The sequence below is a fragment of the Megalops cyprinoides genome, chromosome 2 (assembly GCF_013368585.1).
Source record: "Megalops cyprinoides isolate fMegCyp1 chromosome 2, fMegCyp1.pri, whole genome shotgun sequence".
Classification (NCBI taxonomy): domain Eukaryota; kingdom Metazoa; phylum Chordata; class Actinopteri; order Elopiformes; family Megalopidae; genus Megalops; species Megalops cyprinoides.
In genome coordinates, this window is record NC_050584.1 from 13,567,531 (window position 1) to 13,589,726 (window position 22,196).

Consider the following 22,196-nt stretch of genomic DNA (forward strand, 5'->3'; position numbering starts at 1 on the left):
TAAGGTTGACTAATGATTGAACTGTTTGAACAACTAAGCCTTATTCTTCTTTGCAGTTACACTTCATGTCTTGCTTGACAGGGTTCATAAAAAAAAAGGCTCGAAAAGAGAAAATTCACCAGTATGAATGTAGGCATGAGAAAATAAGTGAGCAAGCACACATTTTTGTTGACATAGCTGGAGATTGTTTGAAAATTGGGTGAAAAATCTGAGCAAATTCCACACTTCTACAAAGTGCTATTTGTTTTGAAATACCACTTCATTTTCACTGTGTGTATTGAAGAATTCTGCAAGACTTTGGGTGATGAGGGTTCTGCTGACTGAATACATACTGTTAAATTTAACTGTTAATTTTTTAAATTACATAATTCATTTTATTTTAATTTTTTTTTCAGATTTTTCTCTTTCTGACCAATGCTTTCAATTTTCCAAAGTTAATCCTCGTGTAACAAGGCCATTCAAGACACATGGAGGCCTGGGCTACTGGCAGCCACAATGTCAGTTGCCCAACCACAACGCAGCTCCACTTGAGTGTGATTACACCCGACAGAGTCCTACAATGGTGTTGGGGAAACAAAGGTTTTCACTTTGACATGAGACAGAAACATCCAGTCCCACACTTGCACATGCTGTGCTCTCAGCTTGGCCTTGTCAAATTCAGATACTTTGTGTCTAGACCAGATGTGGCTTTGGGTAATTTACTTATGGCCTTTGTGATCTATGGGATCCTTCAAGTGGAATTATTCAAGCGAACACACCAGCAATTGCGCCACTGGAATGAAAGGAAATTTCACGCTTTTAGCATAAATCACTAATGCACATAACATTTCCTTTATGTGCGGATAATGTCATTTTTTGACTGCCCCTTGTCCAATTTACAATCATGAACTTATCAAGTGAAAATGAATTTCGTAGCTGAGTGCTAATATCAATTCCAATATCTAGAACCTAGATGTCTCAGTTTTTTTCACTGACTGGTATTTATCATCCTGGATCATTTAATAAAACCAGAACAGAATAATTTTTAAAAATAAAAAAAGACATTACATGCATTTTCCCCCACAATATGACTTCTCTTTTTGACTTCTCTTTATTTGTTTTAAAATAACTGATTAGTTAGTAACATACATACTTATGTATTTTGTCTGGCTGTGAATGAGAAACAGTTATCTTCTCCATGAATTTTAGCTCTTAAAAACAACCAACATTTTCCACAGTTAGACTGTTATTGTATAGAAGAAGCCTGACAAAAACAGTGCTACACCGAACCGTCCATCACTAAAAGATCTGAAGAGTCACTCCGTCAAATAAGTATGTAGTACCTTGAAAACAGAGACAGAGATCTTGCAGCACAGATCTGTGCCTTCATTAGTGTGGGTGACAATCACTGAGCTAAAAGCCAAGCTGTTTACTGCAGCACTTGACTGAATGGACATATACTTCTTCTTGACTCAATGTCAGCTTGCATTGACCCCATTCCCCCCACCCCACCCCCCACCCAATACCACACAAACAATAGTCCTAAGACACGGAGAACAACTGAGACCACATCTATAATTCTGTGACAGCTCAAAGACACAAGATTTACGGTCACACAGACATACACACAAATGTGCAATACGTGCAGCTGAAACGGCCGGCAATATTTGGTACATAGTTCGTACAAAAAGTCACACAGATGGACAATTTGGATGTATTGTTTTCTGCTATTATGTTTAAACATTTGAAATATGCGAGACAGAGATCTTTGGGATCTCCTGCTGAAAACTCCCGAGGGGCAAAATGCAATGAAGTCAGCAGGATGGGCAGTTTAGCTGCAGGGCTCAGTGGCCACTCCGATTAATTGTAAGCACTGACTGTGTTGATCAATGTGATGGGTTTGTTTTGATATATAATATTAAAGTGGAACAAGGCTGACTGCACATAAGCAAGCATACAAGAAAGCAGCGGTACAGGCATTTACATAGGGGGTTTTACAAACAGAAGTTTACAGAGAGGTTTAGTAAGTAAGAGGTTGATTGGAAGTGATATGACTGTACATCTGAAATTAAGAAAATGGCATGATCTTTAACTTGGAAAAACACGTTTTTGCTTTTCTTGCTTCCTGTACGACATTTTTTCATTCTGTTTATTAGCAACTTTTCTGATAAGAATGAAAAATGGACATTTACTTCAATTAATTTTATTCACAGAGCACACTGCAGTTAGATTAAATAGAGTTCAGTGGTTGTTCTTGGCAGTGAACATTTTAAACCCATGTTCCCACTACCGTACCAGCAATCGTGGCATGTCATTAAAACGGCTATAAAATTCCATCAAGGTTTCATCAAACACTGTGAAGTGATAACTTTCAAGAGGACATAATCTTTCATGATTGTATTTTCACGTTTTAACAGTTAGAAAACTCAATCAGTGACAGAGAGCCTCTAGTACAAATTTCTTTCACAGCACAATATATAAAATGTTGCTGTGGTGCTTATGCAAAACACCTTGCCTTCAACGGAGTAACAGTGAAAAAAAGAAACATTCAAAAATCACAGCGTAAAGTAGTGTGAGTCCATAAATGATCAGTGCTGTTTTTAATTTATATCTCGCTAAAAGTTCACCTTTTGCAAAAGTGTCTCCTCAGTCCTCTCCGCCTCATCTGTGCTGGGCGAACACTGCACAGAAGTTACAGGCTGTCTGAGTGCACAAGTGCAATGCGCCACACGTTCCCTTTATGTGGTGCTTTGCTTGACGGGCGCAGCCTTTCACAGATTGCATCTGGATTACGTCACCTCACTCCATCTTCCCCTCTGCTTTGGAGCTGGATGTTTTCCTGGTTTAGCAGACATAATTACTTACAGAGAGGGTGGATAGAGCACCACACACCTGTGAAAGAACTCTAATACTAATGGAATGATTTTATATCGGTCTTAGAAATATATGAAAAACATATATTTTTTGTATTTTCAGTAAGTCTATGATACACTACACTACACTACATACTGGATATTAGAACTCTGAGAGCATATATTGTCTGGCTGTGATCTGGCAAAGCAGTTCAACTCCATAAATAGAATACAGAAAAATGGTTTTGCATAATTTTTCCTCTCTGGGGCATTCAGTTATGTAATATCACTGGAACTAGAATATGGGGATTGCTTATTATCATGAAGCTCCTCCGCATTTGGTTAAACCATGTTATGTCATTCAAAAAACTTAAACTGACATGACAAAATTGCAGTGAGACCCAAACACTGTAGGCAACTAAAACCTCTTGTGGTTGCTAGCGCTCGGTAGGACTGAGAGAATGTGATTTCTCTCTAAAACGCTTCCCATTCTAACAGAGTGAGCTGAGATCAATTTTCTGAAAGAACACACTCAGATGTTATCACGGATAATCTAATACTTGTTGCCCAGATACATAGTGGTACAGAGGATATATGCCCTGTAGCGTGATAGAGCAGCAAATTACGAAAGTGGACCTTGTCTCTGGCTGACGTATGACTGACGTTAATAGAATGGGGCAGGAGTTCCTCTTGATGTATTCTTCCCCATTCAAAACCCATATTTAGAGCAAGAGCAGACACTTATTACCAAACCTGTTTCCTAAATGTGAAGCACTGTGACCCACAGCCCCAGACAGTGGGCCTGATCACAAAAAGACTTGCACTTCTTACTACAAACATCCCTATCAGAAAAAGTAGCCCCAGTGCCAGAATGCGGGCCGGCTCAACAGAACCAGTACAAATGCAAGAGAGGGGTCGGGCCTGACAGGTCCAGTCCCAGTGCCAGGGTGGGTCCTACTCCAGAGCTAGTCCCAATGCCAAATGAAGACCCAGTCCAAAGAAACCAGTCTCAGTACCAAACTATGATTCAGTATGAAATAACCAGTTCCAGTGCCAAATTAAGACCCACTCCAACAGAGCCAGTTGCAGTGCCAGGATGGAGCCCAGTTCAGTACCAGTCCAAGTGTCAGGATGGGGAGCGGCTCCAGTGGCATCCGTGCCACTAGCAGACAAGGGCCTAATTCGGCACATTGAAAGGAATTCAGTGGCCACCTGGACACAGGTTATTCCTGTGGCCTCGATTACACAGCTTGCACTGGCACAACGTATTACCTGTTTGTTGTCCATTTAGAATCCTTACTCTCCACGATACACTTCCATGCAGCCGGTGTTTATGAAAAGACTGGGCGTCACCTTGGTAGCTCAGGGGGAGTGGCAGACTGGCTACAGAAAGGACCCCTTATGGATTAAACAGCACTTTGGCCCCAGGGGTATGGCAGGTGACGCCACTGCAATTCTCTGTGTAATTAACATATAAGTAATGTTTTCACAGGAGTGATGTCATTTTATGGTAGCGATGCAGTCTAGCCATAGTCCACACTTGTTGACCATCCTTTTTCTTGTTACTGACATCATAATCTCAACAGGCCCTCCTTCTTGCAGGTATAGTACCGTCAGAGCCAGATTACCGAGGTTTCATTTTTAGATTGTTGAAGATAATGCAAGTAAAATAATCTGTCTCACCAAAATATGTGTTCCCCCCCTGCCCTCCCTTTAAAATGCACCTAAAATAATAAAACATGCATACATAATAAAACAAAAAACACTAAATAAAAAAATTACCATTCCCCACAGCATTTGCAAAGCTATACATTTCTTTGATCATTAATTCATGCATAACTTTTGTGCAAAAAAAAGTATAGAGATTATTATTGGATAGAGCTGTAACACAGCTGCAGTAGATCCCAATAAAACACACACTAGGGACACAATCAGCATGAAATCTGATAATGGACCGGAGGAGGCTGTATTTCATACATTTCCGTTCTTACAGCATGTTGCATGAGAATTCCATGCACTAGATAAATTTTTGTGGTGGGGAGGGTGTGCACGTTTAGAGGTGTTCAAGAGGTTTGACGCAGAACACTCAGCCTCGTGTTCTGAAAGGGTCCTGTTACGCTGCAGCAAAGTTGGGTTTATTTTCCTTATGTCTCTCGTTGGTTCTCCTCAGTTTGAGAAAAATGACTGACAACTACGGCCCCACTAAGGGGCAGGGCTACAGTGGCTCACTTAAGTCAGACTAAACATGTGCTGTGGTAAGAAAGGGGGGCCCTCTAACATGCAGTACACCTCTGCTTCTGCCTTTCTCATGGGACATGCTTATCCCCCCCTCTCTATTATACAAGAGTATTTCCCACTTGTTCGCAAAATTACATTATGGAAGGAGACGCACGTACCCTTGAGTTCATTCAGAACAAGTATAAGCGCATGTCTCAAATGTTCACTGTGGTTACTCTGACCTGACTTTATCTTTGAACTGGGGTTCCTGCGAAGTGACCTTATATGCGCAAGGAGGAAACAAAAGCAAAACAAATTGTCTCTACTGAAGGAGCACTAGGTTGTCCCTGCTATGCTGACTTTAAAAATCCAGACATAGTCCAACTTAAATTAAAGTTCTCCTGTTTGGACTGGGTTTCATATCTTTGCTCAGACCTTCCTCTCCGCCTAAAATTTTTTAAAAAAAGCTGAAAACAGATAGGGTGAAGAGCAGACACTTCATTGATAAGCAGTTCCAGATCGAGGGGCTGCAGAAACCTGTGCCAGTTGCATTCGATTAAACCTGGGGAGTGAAAGGGACAAAGTCATGAAAAATGTGGCCTACAAGTGTTTTTTTTTTTTTAGAGGGGGACTTTGAAGTCTCCGACAGGCCCTCTTCCTGTCCGTGGGTCTGAGGCGAGGGGAAGGCGGGAGACTGCCAGCTCCGCAGACAGCGGGGTAAGAAGAAACCGAGGAGTCAGCAGTGTGGAGTGTGCTGTGTGCGGAGCGGAGAGAGATGGTGACAGATGCAGTCAAAATAACCCTCATTCACACAACAGCAGTCAAAATAATCAGTAAACTCATCTCCTCGGCTGGGGACTGGCTCGAGAACAGCATGGCAGCGAGCTGAAGGAGTGTGGTCTTTGAGGGGAAAGGACTTCAGGGAAATGCTAGGAACTAGGAAAAGTTCTGAATGCGGTGAGATGCACCAAATGAATAGGTTTGGATACAACTGCCTTGCAATTTTTTCGGTTTCATTCACAAGCTTATTCTAAAAAGCTGTCTTGCCACTTCCCACAATAAGCTTGTTGTATCTAAATATCGAGATCTTGGCAGATGTCTCTACAGGGCCTACACATAGGCGTAGTTTAACAGTGCAACAGAGCTCTGCTGAAGCTTTGGACAATGACAAAAGATGCAAAAGCACACACAAGTTTCTGATCATTTTAAAACAAATTAGGGACTGTAGGGACTGACATCTATGGAGAGGGTATTGTTTAGTCTTTGTGAGATTCTGCTATACTGTTATACAGTCTCTAAATCTGGTCCTTAAACTGTGCAGGTCTTTTGTCCCAAGGCACAATGTAACCCCAGCTCCAGATGTCTGAATTAATGTGCGAAAGAACACTTTTCCAGAAAAGTGTAAGATTTCAGAGGTTTGGTTGACAGAGCTACTTTGAAAGTTTTCCGGCAGGCGTAACACTTCAAGAGGTTTTGTCTCTTGGTGGGTAAGCTACATCATTTTGACAGTTGCTTTGGTAGGTCGGCTTGTTGCAGTGTGTCAGGAACTGGGCCCGCATGCTAAGTCAAGGGAGAATTATCCACAGAGAATTAATGCTGGCAGGAAATACTGACAAGTGGCATTATTGGAGAAAAAATTAGCTGGACATCATAACAACAACATAGGGTTCTCAGTATGTTTTCTCTCACTGGTCATCAGAATTGAAAAATTGAAAACTCATTGAAAAATTGTCTAAGTAGTTTTTTAAATAACAGCTTGAATTTCATTCTGGTACTATATTTAGATCCCTTTGGTCTTGTGAAACATTCAGAAGCTTGCAGCAAGTTAACATGGATTAGATGCAAGGAGCAGATAGACAGGCCTGTCCTTTATTAAAACGGCTGACTGGAGCTCGAACATCTGATATTCATAACAGAGGCTATTGATTTCATCCACGTACCTAATATTTACACGGCTGGTTACCATTAAAATGAATATCTGATAACAGAAAAAATAAAAAGATGTACTCCCTGAGAGACAAGATAGCACAACGGACAATATGGAGCCCTCAAACAACTGTGACAGTAAGGTTTGGCCATGGCTTATAAACTCCCCTGTTTCTCCACAGTTTAAATTAGAGGCGATTTAGGGTAGATAGTAGATAGGGTAGTAGGGTAGGTTAATGCAAACTTAAAATGTATTTTACATAGTAACCTTTTTAGAATACCTATCAAAGGGCTTCAAAATGATTCCTTTTAATATGTTTTCTTCCCTTAAGAATTCCAAATTGAATAGTGAATAAACCCTCAAAAAACTAAAAAAGCTATCTGAGCCAATCATATAGCGACTACAGGAAAACTAACACAGAGGAAGATACCCAGATGGTAAATTCCACAGATGTGTATTATACTACTTGCTAGTGACAAAATACTATTTAAACTGGAGAATGTATAGTTGATGTAAAGTTGCTCTAATGTTGCAGGACCTACCTTGGAGGCCAGATGGAAACTCAAGTGAAGAACCCAGGCACTTCGTCAATCCATACAATCACAACGCATTCAGCTCCCTATTCACACTTATTGCTTACCTGGATGATTGGCATGCCTGTATTTTTCATGTGTATGTGGGGCATAACCGAATAAGTACAAAAAAGACAATGCTACAGAGGTGCGGGTTGTGTTGGATTGCATTAGCTTGTTTTTGCCTCAACGTACTGCAGCAATGAGCATCAATGCTGACACACAGATAAGAAAGGCGAACTGAGGGCAAGGAATAGGATCGTCTACATTACATGAATAATACATGCCACGGACCTTGACAGAAAACCTATATAAAACATAGAACTGAAAAACTGGTTATAACGTAACAGCTGCTGATGTAAGTTTTCAGAGGTAGTATTTCTGTCCAGGTTCACCACTGTAAGAAAGAAGTTATTGGGCCGATTGATTTATGGGGTCAATTAAATGTAGTCTGAGCTCTTTTCTTTGTTTACACTAAGGATTATTGACTTAAATAAGGTGGTAAGCCGACTTTGGTGACTTTGGTATAAACTTGAGTACAACTGAGGACAATGGAGATTGCCACGCCCCTTGAGATTTCCAGGACAGAACCTGCTCTAGGCAGCTTAGAGGACTGGAGGTGGAACCAACCGATGCAGAAATACAAAGGAGAGAAGGTATTTAATCCCTAAAGTAAATATTTAAAGAGCTGACTAATTACAGCAGCCTCTGTGACATGACAATAAACAGGACAGGATTATTACACGCGCTCTGAAAACACCCAGAACTCAAAGCACACTTAGGGGAATAAAGGGGTGAGTCTGACTGGAGCTGGAACCAGAACACTGCCCTCCACTTCTGTAAACAGCCACTGTAAAGGCACCCCCTTTCCAGCGAGAATATTTATGGAACAGCAGGTTTCAGATTCGGATCAGACCAAAATCTAGCTAATCTGCCTTTTGATATGTTTACTGTCCTGTGTGTGTCTGCCACTTAGTGTAGCTTCTCCAAAAGCTTTTTTGAGTTGAAAGATTAAATGCTTACACTCCTGGCCTATGTTCAAAGCTGCATATTGTCTGATAACCGAAAGTCTGGCATCATTTATAGATTTTGCTAAACAGTAATAGCATTTGAGGGTAATACCTGACTGCAGAGTTTCTCTGGAGGATGAGGCCAGAGGGGCTACAGTATCCTTCATAGAAAACCGATCTGAATCCGCAAGGAGACGATAAACTCATTTTACCCATAAATTATCCTCTCCTGACATTTTTTATTGCTTGCATCAAGGTGACTGGATACAACACAGAAACCCTGGAATGGCCTGGCAGGATGAATTTGATGAATGGGTTAAGTCTACTTACAGATTCAGAGTTCAAATACCAGACATGTATTTTCATCACATTCTGCATCAGCTATTGAGGAATGGCCAAGGCTATTACACACTTATATCATGTAATGCAAATGCCTCGAAGTGAGACACGGAATGCAGGGTCGCACTCATGTATGGTACTCTTACAAGCAGGACATGCTTTTTCCTTTCTTCCTGTTGCACTGAAAGCTCAGACAGTGCCTCCCTGACTTTAGCATGACAGTATAAACAGCTTGCCTACAACTATACAGTATGTACTTTGCTATATTTCACTGGCTCTAGTACCGGATGATGACAAATGTATGGTTCTCTGTGTGGCAGACATAACTCAGTTTATGTGACCCTACTGATGGAACAATTGGACTGCGTCTATCCATGCTGAGGGATCAACTCAGTGTGAGATTAAGTGTCCAGATAAGTAACAATATCCTCCATCTTGTTCTATCCTAATGTACATACACAAGCCCCCCCCCCCCCCCATACACATATATATGAGCACAATAGAGTGTTGTCTAGGAAAAAGCCTGATAACCCGCATCAACAATTGGGCATGACAGGACATTTGTAATCACTTGAGTTGCTCTGTTCCATAACTGATCTGCAGAAGACAGACAGTCTTGAAATATGACCACCACTGACCACACAGGATTCAGTCAGTATTTCTCAAGCAAAACCTTAATTCTTTGTGTTATTGTGTGTGTGTGCGCACATGCACATTTGTGTATATGTGTGTGTTTGTGTGTGTGTGTGTGTGTGTGTGTGTGTGTGTGTGTGTGTGTGTGTGTGTGTGTGTGTGTGTTTGGTAAATACTATCTGATAGACTTCAAACTTTTACCAACTGAGAGCTGACCAATATGTTTTGGGTTCAGTTATCCAATTGTTTCTTGCACTATAGACACTATCATAGCAATATCAGGATTGTCAATGTGGCATTAATATGAAGCAACCGGTTGTCAAACCCTCATTATAGTTGTTGCATAACCAAATCCTGACATCAGATTCTGACATCTTTGCAATTTCACAACTGAATCTGACATCTTCCACTCACAAATATAACACAATCTTCTCTGTGATCACAGTTATTTCACTAGATTTGAATCAGCAAAATTGCCACTAAATGCCTGCTCAGTAAAGTATGCTTACTGTTTGGGCTAAGTAAGGACAGGTCTTACTTGTTACCCACACAGGGCACCCCTCAACTCAAGAGAGGGGGATAAACTCCATGGTTAAGCTACCATCTAAGGTAAAACATCTGCTGTGGTTTCTGCCATTTCTGTTTGCTTGTATTGCCTTCTGTTTTTGCTTGCTATTTTCCATTGCAACTCAGACTGACACAACATTTCCCCTCTGTCTTTCTTTCCTCATTGCAACATGCAGGCTTCTCTCTTTGTCCCTCTAGTGGTCTTACAGAAGCATGTTGTAGTCACTAGGAGCTGCAGTCAGCCCTATCAGCAGGGCTGGGACAGCACAGTCAGCAGACATAGACTGTCCTTTTTTCCCCCAAGTTCCAAATATACTTACTTAGTGTGTACATGGGAATGTTCAGATTCAATTCACTCAATCCCCTTGGGAGGGTCTTAATGTATTTAGCTGTTTTAACACTGCCTACAACACTTGCTTCTTATAATAACAACCATTACTACTGATAACAGATGCATTTATTTCCCTCCCACTCTATTTCCATTTTGTGAACCACAGAGAGATCAATATCTCTTTCTCCCTCTCTGACCCAGGAATCCTCAGGCCCAACATGTGCCTCGCAAATATCGACACGAATATCGCTCTCCCCTCCCGACGATCAAGCCCACATGCCCCCATCCCGAAGTGTAACTGTGATACCTTTAATGGCCTCATAATCACCTGGGTCTGAGCGATGCGCACGCTGGTTTTTTCGTCGGGGCCAGGCCCGCCATGTGCCCGCCATGTGTGCGGATATCATGTGAGCCGCCTGGAAGAGACTTGTTAAGTGCTACACCTGGCGGGAGGTGAAGGGTCTGGGAAGTGCTTTGTCAGGGCTGTGTGAGGAATGTAACAGGGAGAGGTGCTTGGGGGTGTGTGGTTTTGCAGGGGAGGAGGGAGACGGGACCGCACCTCGCCTCAGCAAGGGCTGAGATGAGCGGGCATTTCCACTGCGCCAGCTCACTGGCTTGGCCTTAGAGCTTAGTTCTTGTTCCGGGCCACTCCCCTCACCTGTTTAGCCTGACACACACCCTCAGCCAATCACGCGCCGCTCTGCACTGCTGCACGGCTTCAGTGCCTTTCCTGCTGTCCTAATTTCAGGGACAACTTACTGTGAGTTGAGTATATATTCATTCTGACACTTCTTAAAAAAGAACAAGAAAAGCACCTCCCTCGAACTGCCAGTGCGTAATTAAATTACACTTAATTATGCAGAGAGAGCTGAAGAGAAGAGAGGTTCTGCATACTTTTGGGTTTTTTCAGTTTTACTTTACTTTTACAAAAAAAAAAAAGACAGTTCTGTTAAGTAATCAATCTGTTAATACCAGCGAAACAATGACAGTGAAAGAAATACATGTTGAAAGTGAGCCTGTGATTTTAGCCTGGCCTCATTCAGGCCTCAGAGTAGTTTGTTTTGACATCAGAACCACAACGCTACTTGCTGTGAGATGTTTTCAGATCTTTTTCTGAAGTGCCCCATAAATAATTGAACATGCAGTGGATGGGGAATAACACTAAGATTAGCAAAAACGGAGCCAGACACACTAAATGCACCAATGATTGATGCTACTGGAATATATTGGTCTGTTTTCATATTACATGAATGCACCAGAGACTGTCCGAGGGGAAAAGTAATGACTTAGAAGAGAAAATATTATCTAGTCATCTGGCAAGGGGAAACATCTTTGTCAGTCTGAAGTATTCCAAGGTGGATTATATACAACCCCCTCCGACACAATGTAACGTTCAGCCCAAAAAACGTTCGCAAAGGCTGTCTGGACTCTGGAAATGAGTCAATGGAGATGACCTGGAAAAACCCTATAACCCACATAAGGTTTATTTTGAGTGAAATTAAGGTTTTTGTTTGTTTTAGTTGTCAGCATGATTTCCAGTTCTGTCTGTCAAAGATTGCAGGTTTATAGCGACTCTCTCATAATGAGCAGGTGTCATATACCATTCAACCCTATAGGTTTTTGTGTAATAAAAGTGCTCACAAACTTTTTAATTTCTTTTTCATTAACATACACTATTTTAGGTTGTTCCTTAAAAACAAATATTTATGAGAGCCATTTGCAGTAGTAGAATTGTTAATAGCAAAAAGCAGGAAACCTTCAGGGAGTCCCACAATACAAGGTAGTATTCTAAACAAGGACACTACCATTCATAACAAGACATTGAGCATGCTGAATTAAAGGTCGTGTACTGATGGCCCTGTCACAAACTTGGGGGAACTTCACTTTCTGTAGAGGGAACTGAGTGTTGATCTTCCGGGGACAGGTAGGACAATCAAATATGGAGAGCCCTTCCTCTTCTTTCTCAACAGACCATAGAGAGGGAACCAAGCCTATGTGTGTGTTTCACTTAAATTATTACCCTAAACAGAGAACACTTTATTAGTGTGCAACAACTGTTTGGGACTGTGAGATCCTATAGGTACACTATAATTTGCTACAAATTATAGTGTATCTTGTGCTAATGAGCATATCATAAAGCGATGAACATACAGCTTTGCCTGGCTGATAAGACATGGCCAGACTAGAAATAATCAACTGAGTATTATACACTATTGTTAAACAAACACAAATTCTTTCTACATTCAGTGAAACGGATGACCAGATGCCAGATCAAACTTACCACTTCTGTTTTCTAAGAACAAATAAGTTCTATTTAAAAAATATGTTTGGTAAGAGGGACAGCTGTATTTATTAATAAGAGCCAAGACAGGAAACAAGTTGCCTGTGACATCAGCTTTTTTGGTTGATGTCGTAACAACTGCATTTATGGGGGAGATTAGATGAATTTCTGCATCCGGAAAGTTACAGGGATATTATGTGAGAACCACAACCCAAGTCTGGACACAGGCTGTCTGAAATACAGCATTTTCATGGTTGGTTCCCCATCATTCATGTTTTTATGAAAACAATTTTCAGTTTTTTTTTTCTTTTATGGGGGGGGGGGGTGGAAGGTTGGGGTGCTACTTTCATATCCTACATTGGTCAATCAAATAGTTTGCATGCATTTTTGCAAGTAGACAATTGCAAGTAGAGCCGCACAGAGATATTTATACTTCGACATAGAAGAATGCACAGGAGTGGGTGTTGTGCAACATTGGCCGTCACCCACTAAATTTGAGTTAGATAGAGGCATGACTGAAGAAACAATCCATGCGCAACGAGGATGTGCACACAAGGCTGTCTCTGTGTTCTGGAGTCTACAGCCACGCACTGTCTAAAAAAAGTCATTTGAGACCTGAGGCCAGTGATCTCTTCCAGAGACAGGTTTACAGGAGACACTCAGGAGCCAGCAGTGAGGAAATCCTTGATGTCTAGTCAGTACTTACACACGTGTGCAGGTACACACACGCACACACATGGAAGCACCCCCCCCCCCCCCCCCCACCAATTTACAACCTGAAGCGGAGGCTTCCTCATTCAGATTCATAATTCAAACATACATTTGAATGCTGTATATTAAGTGACCAGTGATACACACTAAAAAAATCTACAGTTTAACTTTGGGTGGTAACTTGCACTCGCTCCTCTCGAAAGGATGCGAGGATGAAGTGGCATGCCACTGATGCACAGGCGTCAGTGTGACTCTCAGGAGCAGAGTGCGGTGAGGGAGCAGCGGCGGTGGGAGGGCCTCACCTTGGAAAAAGCTCTTCACCCTGAGGTAGCTGACGCTCAGCCGCAGCACTGACAGTTTATCCAGCTTGGAGATGATGTCCGGGGAGAAGGGCAGCAGGCTGGCCAGGCGGTCCAGCTCCGCGTTCAGGCGGTCCCGGTGGCGCTTTGAAGGATTGGACTTCTCGCTGACTGCTGCCGGTTTCCTGGTGACACAGTGCAGAGGGCTCAGAGTGTGTCTAAAGAGAGCTTGTGGTTGCTTATGGTTTTTTTTTAAAAAAAGCTGCTGAATTTGCTTCATAAAGGTAAAGAAGTGGCATATAACCCTACAAATGTCAGTCATAGTTGCCATTAAAGTGCATGAAATGGGAAGAAGACCACTTACTGACTCAGTGGTCAGATTGAGGGCAAATCACTTTCACCTCGTGATCATAAAGAGAGTACCATAAACCTTGCACAAAGGAGAGTTTTATCCTGAATTGTCATACAACATAAACCAGTAGCACTAAAGTACACTCAGAGGGAGTTACACCCGCTATGAAATCTAAATAATACCACTGCTTACAATGGTTATGAGAATCAACACCCTGTAGGCAATTTAAACATTGTAATGAATGGACTTAATGCTCAACAGCAGCTTGCTGGAAGTTTGCCAAAACAAACATCTACACTGTGTCACTTCAACCTAATGTAAGCAAATTCAAGTTTCCAAATATAAAAGCCTACACAATACTGGTTGATAAATTATCATTGACATTCCATCTCACTGGTATGTCATTCAACAGCCTTTTAGTTGGTTGCTTCTTTACTTTGGTCAGAGTGTATATTTTATAGTATCATTGACAACAAAAGTGCAAAAGAAAAAAAATAAAGACAAACAAGTAAATCCCCAGGCTAATATAGCACAGAAAGATATCACATAATAAACATTAAGGCAATGACTCATTAGTGCTGTCCTAGTTAAAGCTCCACAGTCAGACCTGTAACCACTTATGGAAAAAGAAAGGTCATCCAGCCTCTAAGAGAGGCTTTGATTATGCAGTAGAGGTAACAGATCCCAGTGTCCCTCTATAAGACTGAGATCCCAAATCTGCATCATACAACACCGCTGCGGCTAGGCTAAGCCCCACTGCCGCTGACTTCTCTTTGTTTCCTCTGGACGAAACAGGTGCTCCATCAAAACTTCTTTCTCTTCGCCTGTGCTTTGCCCCTTTGCATATGGGATGGTAAGACCAGCTGGATTTCCTGTAGTTTCAATGAGGTAGCGGTGCCCATGGGAGTCTGCTTTCTGTCAGTGAAGCCACAGAGCACTCAAAGCATGTCTTTAAATAAACTTCAAGTATGAGTTTCATTCACTGGCTCCATTGCCGGCTGTCCCAAATGATGTTCCATCCCTTCTTTTTTTCACTTCTCCATGCGAGAGTGAAGCCTCGCCAGCGTGTGGAACGACATGCAAGTGTTTGTATATTCAACACAAACACTTTTTTTTCACTTAGCCGGTTGAGCTGCTTAAGGCCAAAAACCGGCTCTTTCACAGTAATAATCAGTGTTATAAAAAAAGCAAGAAAATCATGCAATATGTAAACACTAAGCAATCATTAATCATAATTTCCCATTTCTCACAGTTACAATCAAACATCTGTAAATTAACTCAAACTAAGGAATTTAAGATGTCTTCAAAGACTACTGGTGTGGGATATATATGCTATGTATTTACTGTAGTTCCCCATATACACTGTATTCAATTAATTTATTATTGTACTTATGTACTAATTGTTTGTTATTAGTTACAAATCAACTGTTTCTATAGTGTATTACACAAACAATCAAAAAAGCAGTAGATTTAACCTGGAATATACCCGTAAGAGTAGAGATGTATGCCATGATGAGTATCAACACAGATCCTTTGCATGCAATCACCAAAGTGTGGCTTCTGTTCACAACAATAAAGTTAGTTAAAGTACTGTCATCAATGTTAAAATAGAATGTACTCGCATGTTCAGTTATATCCAAATGAATACAGTGTTGACCCTGTGGATTACTGCTGTTTATATCAACCACAGTATTGTAAGCACAGGCTTCCACAGACAAATCAGAGTTCAAACATCAGAAGTCAAGACTAAAACTGTAAACTGTTTTAGAAACTGTGGATGGTGCCCACAGTTACCAACTTGAATTTGAATAATTAATTTCCTCCCTCTGGGAGGTACTGTGGCTAATTTTTAAAACAAATGTAGGGAAAGACAGCTGAAATGTAAAGGTCATGTTGCTTTAATCCACATGTGACCTTAACTGCAGAGAACATTTGAAAGATGGCTGGCAAATGCCTTACAGTTTACAGTAAAAACCAATTAAACATTGACTTCCTCAGCAGGCAAAAACTTTAAGTGCCAGATTCCTAATGCACATGGTATCATATATATATATATATATATATATATATATATATATATATATATATATATATATGTATATAGTACCATATTCCACAACCAGTTATAGATATTTATAAAGATACATGAAACTTTCAATAAAATATACAACCTGTTGCCTGTTCTTTTCAAATTTATTCCACATTATTTCATTATTTTAAACAACGACGTCTTGAAATTGTGTTTGAAAATTATTATTTTTAAAAATTCTGTTAAGAATAAAACTGAAAAAAGTGTGGGGACCTCCGACTCAAATTTAAAAAGCCGTAAACATCCACCCAATATCCCTCTGAAAATTACCATTTTAAAAAGTTAAAACCATGGCTTTACATATTTCATACACGAAAATCCAGCCCGCTTTAATTATTACTTGTATTGTTTCCAATTAATTTTGAAAGGGGAGCTTGTCAAGCCATGTAATTAACTTCTGAAAGTTTCTCCCAACAGTATAAAACACTAAGAACACATAAGTGAAGAATGTTTAACAACTTTTTACGAGAGTCAATAAGTACTTCATCCAACAAACCGCACGGTATAGCGGGATACGTAACTGTTTCTGAATGGGCTTCCGTCTTTTCCGGCCAGCGTACATGCAGTCCCCCGGTGGAATCATGATCTTACTCTGAGAAGGTAACAGGTGCGCTAAAACAAAAATAAAAATGTAACACTTACTTCATACACTAATATAAAAATGAATATTTTGTTCTACATACAAAAAAGAAAGCATTCCCGGACAAATATTAGCCTAACCAATTAAGTCTTGACACAGAGTACAACACACACCTACATCTACAAACTCATCAGTTAAAAAAGTAATAACTAGTGTAAATATGCAAACATAATTAATATGTGGGGGGAAATATAACAGAAAATTCATGTACAGTACAGGATATTTTAAAACGTTTTACCTACATGCGGTTGCTGTTTACATTGGAGAACCAATCGCATAAAAGCTTTGAAAAGCAGCATAGTGAGCATCAGTTGCAAGCCTCATTCTGTACATGCTGCTTCTATTCAGAAATGTTATTGTTATTAAATGAATAGCTTGTAAAACACATCTCTGTCTGTCAGCTCTCAAAGCTGTCTTGCATAAAAGGTAAAAGTATTGAAAACACTTACCGAGCAGCTCTGTCAATATATTTTAAATCCAGTAAAATGTCAATACAGTGTCATTCAAATGATTTGAAATGTAGCTGTTTATACTTTTAAACTGGACAAATTCCTTGGGAGAATAAAATAACCGTCTACCGGAGTTCTAAACTGATGTTTTTTATCAGTTTGCAATGCTAGAGGCAGATGTGGTTGATGTTTTATACCCAATTGAGTCGCCTTCACTTCCTTGTGTTTCAGGTGGCGGATTCCTCTGAATGACAAGGCGAGCTCTTCGCACGCAATTCTGAGCCTCACAAACAGACTCGCGCGCGCACACACACACACACGCATTTCAGCTTTCAGGACAGAGCGCAGAGCGAGGGGAGGGATCACACGCAATGCAATCCACTACAAATCTCCTGTGAGGGTGATATTCAGAGAGAGCCTTCGCTCACTCCCGGCTGCCTTTACGCCTCGTCCGAAATGGATCGGATATTTGGAGCAACGGCGATTGCAGGGCCATTTCGAAAAAACGCATTGGTGTTGACACAGCCTTCAACTGCGTGTGTGGACACAAAAGGGGATTTGAGATCCAGATCTTTACGAAAAGACTTTAGGAATACCTCGTCAACATGCCCATGACTCAGTGGTGCGTTGGAAGATCTAATAATAGACAATTGCGCGTATTTGGATATTCTTTTTAATGAAGCGCAAAGTAAAACGTTTATGGGGTTTTTATAACAAAAAGGGAATCGTTGGAAGAGGTGCATATGAGGCCACATTGAAGATGAAAAGGAAGTAAAAAGCGTCATGTTAGGACGCGGTGACTCAGTACAGCGCGTCAATGTAGAGTGAACTCAGCCGGTGGAGTTCAGTTAGCGGTCACAATACCCTCCGGTCAGATGCCATAGCATGTTAAAATAGCAAATAAACTAATTTGTTACCGTTTGTCGGGCATTCAGAAAGTAAATAAAATTACTTTTTGACTCTATTTACAAAAACGTCACTTAACCTTTAACTCTTTTGGATGGTAAATACACAAGGAGGTTAAACAAGATGAAAAACCACAGACAGGTAACCTGCTGTACGTGGCATTTATGCGTTTATTGTAGCAGTAGACCAGACAAGTTCGAATGTGAAATATTTTGCTTACGTTGTACGCGTCTTTATGGGCGAATTTGACAGACACAAGAGGGATTCGTTACAACACTGCTTATATAAGTGCGACCGCTTTGTGTCCGTGTGGCAAAGTTGTGGAACTGCATTTGCTAAAGTAAAAAAGACTTCTTATTCATAATGTACGCTTGTAATGTAAAAAAAAGAAGACTAGAGGATGTGGGTTATGTGAAAGGAACATTACAAATTGTACTAGGTAGTTTGTTTAATGGATAGTCATCCTTTGCTTTTTTATAATTACCCGAAGGGTATTTCGAACAGCGTGCATATCCCACTAAAGTTCGTTTGTCCTTATTCAAATTAAACGCGTGTTCGGATAAACATTTAGCGCCTTTAATCACATTCACCATTTTGCGATTTTTTTTCTATTCCTGTTTTGCTTAGCAATCAAATAATAATATAAATGATAAAGAAGTCTCGTGTTTTGTTTAGCCAATGTTGTTTTATTTTATTTTATTCGACAGTGACATTATGAAGTGATGCAACACAAATGAAATGCTTTGCATTTTTTGAAAACTATTGTTACTTTGTCCCTATTACTTTGTTACCAGAATATGTGTACCAAATAAAATGTATTTGCAGGTTGGCCCTCTTGTCATGTCTAGTTATCCATGAAAACTCATAGACCTATACTGGTAAACCTTTACAAATATGCAAAACACAAAATACAAACCACATGTGTTCAGCAAATGTTTTCATGTCATGGCTGCAGATCTACAACATACTTCTTGTGTTGCACCATTAGTTTTATAATTCTCAAATAAAACTAAGTTTGTGTATCAGCATAAATTTGAGCTATTCTTCACTCAGTAGGTTTGCATAGGCATTACTACATCTGGAGAATGTAATAATTGTCACTGTTATCACTTATGATTGTACATGTTGAGAGCACTAAATGCAGTTTAATTAGTGAGAGGATTGTTAAGGATCAAAATTATACTAAATTGGGCTAAAAAGAGGGAGAGATGCATCTTTAGAAACAGCATTTGTACACAGGGAAATGGATTCATGGCCTTTCTGAAAGATAATTAGTGAACTACCAGTGACTTTGGTTCAGGCCACCTTGATCAGGACTGTAGGACAGTGACATCACCAGACAAGAGCACGTGAAGGCCTATCCTTTGTGCTTACACAATTTGATTGCCCAATATTTACCTTTTTTTAGTTTTCCAAAATGAATTTATTATGTTTATTCAATTCTTGTTTTTCATAAAGGAATGTGTATTTGAATGTTCTGTACATCTTATTTGTCAAATGTGTAGTTCTGATCACGGATCATCGGTCTGTCATAGTCAACCTGATGTTAATATGATGTATCTGATCGTCTTCCATTTAAAAAAAAAAGTGACATTAGGATAGTTATCAAATAAAGCCAGAGCATATGTTGAATCATTCATAAACACTTTTCTGGAACACCACATTCTTCCATATAGTGCACAAAATATTACAGAACATTGCAAAGAGACAGAAGTGATATCAGTAGCCTGATCACTCTCATGTTGTTAGATCTTGGTTACCATGAGGTAATTAATTTGAAATGTTGAGAGGTTCCTGTGTGGTGATTTGAACCGTAAGGCTGTGGGATGATCCACAGATGATGAGCATGAACCAGTCAAACAGGATGTTTTAAAGCAGAGGAGATGGAGGCAGAGGCTTATACAAGTCCTCCTCACCACCCGGCCCTAGACAACGGTTGGCTTAACTATTTAATTCACGTCTACATTTTTTGTGGCTCTAAGGATGAGAAGCGAGTGTCCTCATTAAAAAAAGATACACAGAGATCCTGAACGTGAAACTAGTCTCACAACTTAAATCATCATAGATGTCAGGCGAATGGTATGCAGCTGTAAGCGGTAGGAGATGACTGCAAGAGCGCTTTTATCAATGAGACATGTGGATTCAAACATTTATTCTAGAACAGTGGTTAAACTAACTTATAGCACACACAATGAGGTATCTCTGTAAGAATTTTGAAATTGCTGTCAAGGCAGTTATGAGCTCTTCATCTTTATTTAATTCATTTAATTATTCAGCAGATGCCCTTACCCAGAGTAAAAAGGACAGCAAAAGACGAGTGATTACACACAATTAATAATAATAACAATAATAATAATAATAATAATAATAATCCTATTATCAGACACAGAAGCATGCTCACACCAATGTAAAGTTTAGACAGAGCAGACATTAATCTAATGAACTGCCAGATTTGTTGATGCTAGCAATCTAATTCATGCTGTACCTTCAGGAAAAGGTCTTGCAGCCATGCATACACACTTTAGTCCATGTTATATATGAGACATAAAAAACACATCAGAATGGATGGGCATTATACCTTTCATAATTTTTTTCAAAATAAAAAAATCCTGTCTGCCACTGAATTGAAGCTACTTATCATAACATATTTGCACAAAGCAATTAGAAATGATTCAAAACAATGAGCATATCATGCAGTGAGCATGAGTGACTGCATGCCAAAACAAGATTTAAGAGCCCAGATTGCAAGCCATGCTCAGAATGCATAAACTGTATTGCAATATTGCAACAACTGCATTTGATATTAAGTCTTAGTTTTCTTTCAATGTATAATAAAGGTCTTAGTGGGGGGCAATGAGTTGAGAAATGTGATTGATGTCCCATGGTTATGGCTTTGTTGTCGAGTATGGTATCTCTCCAGAATACAATGGAAGCATAACCTCTTTGCATATCATTTACTCACAAAGATAAAAATCAATGTGTTATGCTGTGTATTAGTCAGAGGGTGATATGTCAATGTTATGACAGGTGGAGCCAGAGGCCTGGAAACACTGTCAGTCTTTGCTCTCAAAGCTGGGTTTTGTGTCAGTGTAAATCCTAAAGGATCCCTTCTCCATAGTCTCTTTAAGATTAGCCTTGACTTAAGCATCATTAAGCTCTCACAGTTGTAGAGGAAGCATGTCTTCGCACGCAACCTGGTTAGCTGTTAGTGCACGGCCCACTAGACTGACATTAGCCTATTGTGTACCACTGCATTTCCACTGAGTGGTCAAATCGAATCAATTGCTAATTTCAGTGATGAAGCCCTCTTTGTTTTTTGTTTTTTAATGGTAGCAACTGATTTAATTTAATGGAATATAGTGTGTATTCTTCTTATGACCTAATAACTTGTGTCAGGAACACCAGTCAGGTGAAAATGTACTACAATTCTTTGCATTTACTGAATAGAACCCCAGTTTCAGATGCTGAGAATATTCATTTGCAGCCATTTTGTCAAGATATCCGTAAACCTACAACATGATGCACCACACTTACGCTGACAGCATAAAACTGAGACAAGCCAAAGGAATAATGACACCCAACGTCGACGGACCTGATCCCCCATAAACGTCAAATTTAGTTGCATTTATGCAAATATAGATATAAGAGTAAAATACAGAGACATCTGAGATCATTGTTTTCCCACAAACCCAGAAGCACCTTCTGGCCATGTCAGGTTAAGAGCAGAGACCTTAATCGGTGGACACTGCAATGGACACATTTGCATGTTTTTGACGCGAACAAAGCATTTGGCGTTGCTTAGAGTGGTGCTGACCTCATTTGATCAATGCTCATTAGCAGCAGGTTCCACGCGAGGGCTTTCATTGGACAGCACCGTATACTCATTGTGGGATTTGAGGAGAAAAATCGGTGTAATCCTGATTGGGAGAGATCTGCACTTTTCCAAAGACCCCCCAGGGATGCTAATCATCTTCCGCAACTGCTAGTTTGTCCAGGGAGGAATCTGGCTTTTGGATAATTGTGGTTTGCTTTACAATGCCGC

General features: G+C 40.2%; 1 protein-coding gene across 1 annotated transcript in view; it reads right to left on the bottom strand.

Annotated features, from left to right (window-relative positions):
* The window catches only part of LOC118773072 (aryl hydrocarbon receptor repressor-like), a 72,947-nt gene extending 55,554 nt beyond the window's left edge, over window positions 1–17,393 (bottom strand). The window contains exons 1-3 of the mRNA XM_036521827.1: window positions 17,249–17,393; window positions 16,681–16,771; window positions 13,722–13,903 (exon numbers count right to left, since the gene is read on the bottom strand). Of these exons, the coding sequence (XP_036377720.1) occupies window positions 13,722–13,903; window positions 16,681–16,742 (244 nt within the window). The 5' untranslated portion in view covers window positions 16,743–16,771; window positions 17,249–17,393. The remainder of the gene's footprint in view (window positions 1–13,721; window positions 13,904–16,680; window positions 16,772–17,248) is intronic.
* Between the last annotated feature and the right edge of the window lie 4,803 nt (window positions 17,394–22,196).